This window comes from Saprolegnia diclina (assembly GCF_000281045.1).
Source record: "Saprolegnia diclina VS20 unplaced genomic scaffold supercont1.20, whole genome shotgun sequence".
NCBI lineage: Eukaryota > Oomycota > Saprolegniomycetes > Saprolegniales > Saprolegniaceae > Saprolegnia > Saprolegnia diclina.
In genome coordinates, this window is record NW_008246087.1 from 721,647 (window position 1) to 726,586 (window position 4,940).

The 4,940-nt window shown below is 59.4% G+C and overlaps 2 protein-coding genes across 2 annotated transcripts; both read right to left on the reverse strand.

The window, feature by feature from the left end:
* Nucleotides 1-196: 196 nt before the first annotated feature.
* On the reverse strand, nt 197-2,154 carry SDRG_07219 (hypothetical protein). The gene is made up of 2 exons (XM_008613039.1): nt 809-2,154; nt 197-758 (listed from the first exon to the last, which is right to left on the reverse strand). Exons 1-2 carry the CDS (start codon nt 2,138-2,140, stop codon nt 240-242), a joined length of 1,851 nt encoding a protein of 616 aa, XP_008611261.1. The 5' UTR covers nt 2,141-2,154; the 3' UTR covers nt 197-239.
* A 698-nt stretch (nt 2,155-2,852) lies between these two features.
* On the reverse strand, nt 2,853-4,940 carry SDRG_07220 (hypothetical protein). The gene is made up of 2 exons (XM_008613040.1): nt 4,559-4,940; nt 2,853-4,515 (listed from the first exon to the last, which is right to left on the reverse strand). The coding sequence occupies exons 1-2, from the start codon at nt 4,728-4,730 to the stop codon at nt 2,936-2,938; spliced, it is 1,752 nt and encodes a 583-aa protein (XP_008611262.1). The 5' UTR covers nt 4,731-4,940; the 3' UTR covers nt 2,853-2,935.

Consider the following 4,940-nt stretch of genomic DNA (forward strand, 5'->3'; position numbering starts at 1 on the left):
TTCTCATCTCTCTTCATCGCGCAACATCCATGTGGCTTCAAGAACACCACAAGTTGTACGAGCTGTCGACCACGCCCGTCCAGCGCCGATCACAAATCGTGGCGCTCACCGCTGTCGCACCCCAAACCCTAGGGAATATACTGGGTTATAACCTTGAAAACCCTTGTCCAACCCTAACCCAGCAACAACTGTCAACTGGAAAAAATGCAAACCACCGAGTGTTAGTAGAGAGGCTTTGACTAAAAGTACAAGCCCGGCGCCTGGGTCGTCGCCCACTGCGCCGTGCGAAGCGCGCCAAGAGCAAACACTTCGCGGCGCGTCGCAACGTGCGTGATCTCGATGCGCTCGCCAGGCCCCGCAAAGTAGACCGTGTGCGTACCAATCTCGTCGCCAAGGCGAAGGCTTTCACAGCTCACGCTCTCAAAGACGCCGGTTGCTTGCACCGCCGCTGCGAGCGTCTTGCCCGTGCCGCTGGGCGCATCGAGCTTCTTCGTGTGGTGCATCTCGAGCACCTGCGTGTTCCACGAGCCGTCCTTGGGCAGTGCGTGCGCGGCCGACGCTGCGAGGTCCGCGACCAGCGGGACACCGATCGAAAAGTTGCTCTTGATGACGACCGGCGCGCGCTCGGCGTACTTGCGCAAGAGGTCCATCGGCAAGCTGCCAGTCGTGCCAATCACAAGCGCCGGCGACGACGACCCGGCGAGGAGCTTGGTCACGAGCGCGGCCGTGCCTGCTGGCAACGTCACGTCAATCACCACCTAGTAGTATCAATGTATCAGTTGTGGCGTTGCATCATCGAGCGTTGTACCTGCGCGGCGGCGGGAAGCGGCGCCGGTGTCCGGACGTCAATGGTTGACGAAGCGAACGACACCGTGTCCTTGGCGAGCTCGGCCGCAATCAAGTTGCCGAGACGCCCCTTGGCGCCGTGGAGGGCGATGGAGAGGGCTTTCGACGTGGTGGACGATGTCGTAGCCAGTGTCGCTGTCGACGCCTTGAGCGCTTGGTACTCGGTGATGGCGGCGGCGAGGCGGTCGGCCCCGAGCACCATCTCGTCGGCCGTGTACCACGAGAAACTCAAGCGCAAAAAGTTGGTCATCGATGCGCCAAACGACGAGCCGGGGAGGAAGAGCACCTTGTGCTTCTCGGCGATCGGGAGGAGCTCCGAGGCGAGGAGGCCCTTTGGGAGCTTGACCAGGATAAAGTACCCGCCGTCCGGGCGCTCAAACGTCGTGCCAGATGGCAGCTTGGCCGCGAGCGCCTTCATGAGCGTGTCGGCGCGCGACCAGAGCGTCGCGGTGGTCCACTCGAGGTGCTTTTGCTGCCCGCCCGACGTGATCGCTGCGTGCACGATGCCCTGTACGACGGGGTTGATACCGCCGCTGCTGTCGAGCTGCCCAGACGCGATGAGCGGCGTGAGGAGCTTGGTCGACGCTTGGATCCACCCGAGGCGGAGCGCTGGCGCCAGGATCTTGGAGAACGACCCGAGCGCAAACACTGTGCCGTACTTGTCAAAGGTAAACATGGGCGGCGGCGGCGTAATGTGCGGGAACGAGAGCAGCTGGTAGACCTCGTCGGCGATGATCATAAAGCCGTACTCGTGGCTGAGCTCGACGAGTCGCGCGCGCTTGGCGACGCTCATGGTGCGGCCCGTCGGGTTGTGGCACGTCGGGATCGTGTAGAGCGCCTTCGGCACGACACCCGACTTGAGAAGCGCCTCGAGCTTGTCGATGTTGAGGCCGTCTTCCTCCATTTCGATCTGGCGAACGTTCATCTTGAAGTCCTTCATGATGCTCAGCGCCAAAAAGTACGATGGCTCCTCGAGGAAGACGAGGTCGCCCGACTTGAGGTAGATGGAGCAGAGGAGCGCAAGGCCGCCCGTGACACCGTTCGTGATGAAGAGCTGCTCCGGGTCGACAGGCGCCTGGTACCCTTTTGAGAGAAAGGTCGCAAGCGACGAGCGGAACTTGGGGTAGCCCTTGATGTGGCCGTACTGGAGGAACATCGGGTCCGTCTCGGTGAACTTGGCGGCCGCGCTCTCGCGGATGAGCTGCAGCGGCAGCATCGTCTCGGCGGGCTGGCCCACCTTGAAGTTGATCATGACGTCCGCCGTCGGGACAATGTATTGGCCGTAGTCGCCCATGTTGTAAGATTTCGAAAATGCAAACTGGGAACCGTCCGACGCTTGGATCGCGACATGTTGAAGATTGTATGGTATACAAACACTAAGATAATGGAAACAGCCTCGCGATTGGCCGGTACGTGGCACGACCACAGGATTCTTCCCGTGACCGTGTGGCGACCTCGCACGTGCTTGTGCAATCGGTGCGTCGTTGAAGTCGTCACATGGATACCTACCGCTGATCACATACGACTTCGGACAAGTTAGCTCGGAACACTAGTACTACGGCGCGATAAGCGAGCAGCAACAATAATCTCACAAGGCGCTCGCATTGGACACGTGCACGAGGCGAGAGGCAGATTCAAGCACTTGGGCTTCACAGGGCATCCAATAGCTTCGTTCCTGTCAGTAGGAACGTTCGTGGAATCGTATTTATTGTTATTGAAGTCGTTGGGAACACGGTTGACTCGGATGGAGCAGGCAAATTAGGTGTACTCGTTGTTGAACACGGGGAACCCGCCGTTGGAATTGCATGTGCCGCGAACAGCGGACCACAGGAGGACATCTACCGCAATCGGAGCCAATCATCGATCGCCACGTCATGACGGGCGCTCCGTCGCACGCGTGCCTCTGTCAAGAACACGCTACCAAGTGAAACCGCATTGCCGCTCGAGCATTATTCGCCATTGTGCAAACCACATTTCTGAGGCTTGTATTTCTGAGTGAGGACAAGTTGGACAAAACGACAGATAGATGGGTAGATAGAGATGACTATGTTTTTGTTGTCAATGAGCATGTTTATACAATACGGATCGGCTACAACAACGACGCTAGATTCCGCGCGCCGGCCACTTCCCGCGCAGACGCGTAGCACACGCGCAGTCCGTCAATTTGGCTCGGAGTCCAATCGGCCACGACAAGTGCTGGTGGTGTCACAATGACGTAGACGTGGTCAAAGCCGGCGAGGTGCGGGTTGCTCGAAAGGACTTCGTGGACCTCGTGGATCGCGTCCCACGGCAGCTGACGCACTGGCGTGACCGACATTTGCAAGTAGTGGACGCACTTGTCTTGCACGCAAATGGCATCAATACCGGGCAACAGCACGTAATAGTTGGGCGCCCAGTACGTCTTGTCGATCCATCCCGTCCCAAGGCAGCTCATGTAGTCGACCTTGGACGCATTGGCCAATGCGGCTTCAAACCGCGCAGTGACAACCAGAGGCGTCGCTTCGCCCGAGAGCTCGAGCTGAAGAACGCCGTCAAATGCGAGCTTGTGAATCATCGCTTTGTAGAGCGACTTGTAGAGCGCCGTGTACGTCGTCGTCTCGACCCATTGGAGCGCGTCTGCAACGGCCCAAATACGCTCCATGGCGAGCCAGTGCCGCTGGGCAGGGCCGGTGTCCAGCACGCATCGGCCTTGATAGAGGTAGCACGCGTAGTGACCAATGTCTTGAATGTACATGCGTCGAATCTCGTCTTCGTCGGCGAGTGCACTCGGGCTCAAATCCTGGCTTCTGGGCGACAAAAGGAACGAGCGCAAACTGCCACCAGAGAACGCGTAGCGCTCCTCAACAGTGCTCAAGGCCCCCTCGTAGATGGCACACACATCACAAAGAGCGTCTTTGGACCATGCAGGGAGCGTCAGTGGCACACGCTTGCCGTCGTCCTTGATGCGGTATTGCGCCGATGCCGAGAGGATATTACTCGAGGCCACGGCTTTGGTGAGCGCATCCTGGCTCTGGAAGCGCGACTCAAGATAGCCGTCGGCGACGACGAGGAGCGTTCGTCCTTTGGCGTGGGTCTCGGACTTGAACGCGTCGAAGAGATCGCAAAAGTCTTTTCCGTTGAAGCCGGGGTACTTGGTCACGTGCCCACCGCGAAAACAAAAGACAGCGTCGCCCAGCGCAGCGCCATCCGGGGTGTCCAAATCGACGTCCTTGACACTGCGCACGAGTAGAATGTTGACGTCGTGGTACACGCCGAGGTAGGCGCAAAAGAGGATGAGAAGCACCGACTTGCCAATGCCTGGCGACCCCGTGAGGAGCAGCGGCAGCCGCAATGCGCCGGGGCTCGAATCGGGCGGGGCAGAGACTTCTTCGATGTGGCATGGACGAAGTCGGGCTTGGAGCGCAGCAAGCACAGCGCTGTCGTCGGCATCAGGCAGCGTAAAGTTGACGCGCAAAAGGTCCCAGGCCATCTTCATCTCCTTGCGGACGTGGACACGCAACGGAAAGCCGCCATAGTTTGCAAAGAGCTTGTTGAGCGTGGTCGTTGACAGCTGAGCTCCGACGTAAATGGTCTTGAGGTCGGGCACGTCGGCTGTTGTCAGTGTGCCACCGTCTTTGGAACGGATCCAACGCGCCACTTCCTGACCCTTTGGACGCTTTGACGGGCGACCTACAAACGTGGTATGGACAGCCGCTGCAACGAGAAAGAGTACCGTGTTCCGTCGCGTCGTCTGGCTCGCGTGGGCGTGTGACTGCGACAGGTCGTTGCAGTGCTCTCGTGTCTTCTCGTCCCAACTGTCGGTACGTCGCATGCGCAACGTCGAGGATATGGTCGACCGAGACTTCGCATTGCGTCCCATCGTGGAAGTCGCACGGAAGAAGCATGTTGCTCGGCGGCGGCAGCCGAGGCAAGCACGACAGCTCAAGAGCCGCGTAGTCGAGCGCTGCGTGACAGTCGCTGGCGAGAAAGTGGCCAACGATCGCCGCTGTTGCCGTCTCGACTGTCGTTACGGGGTGTGATGCCAGCGGCAGCCCTTCAAATGGCCGCAACGCGTAGCCGGCGAGGGTCAGCACGAGCAACGTCGGGTCGTTCAA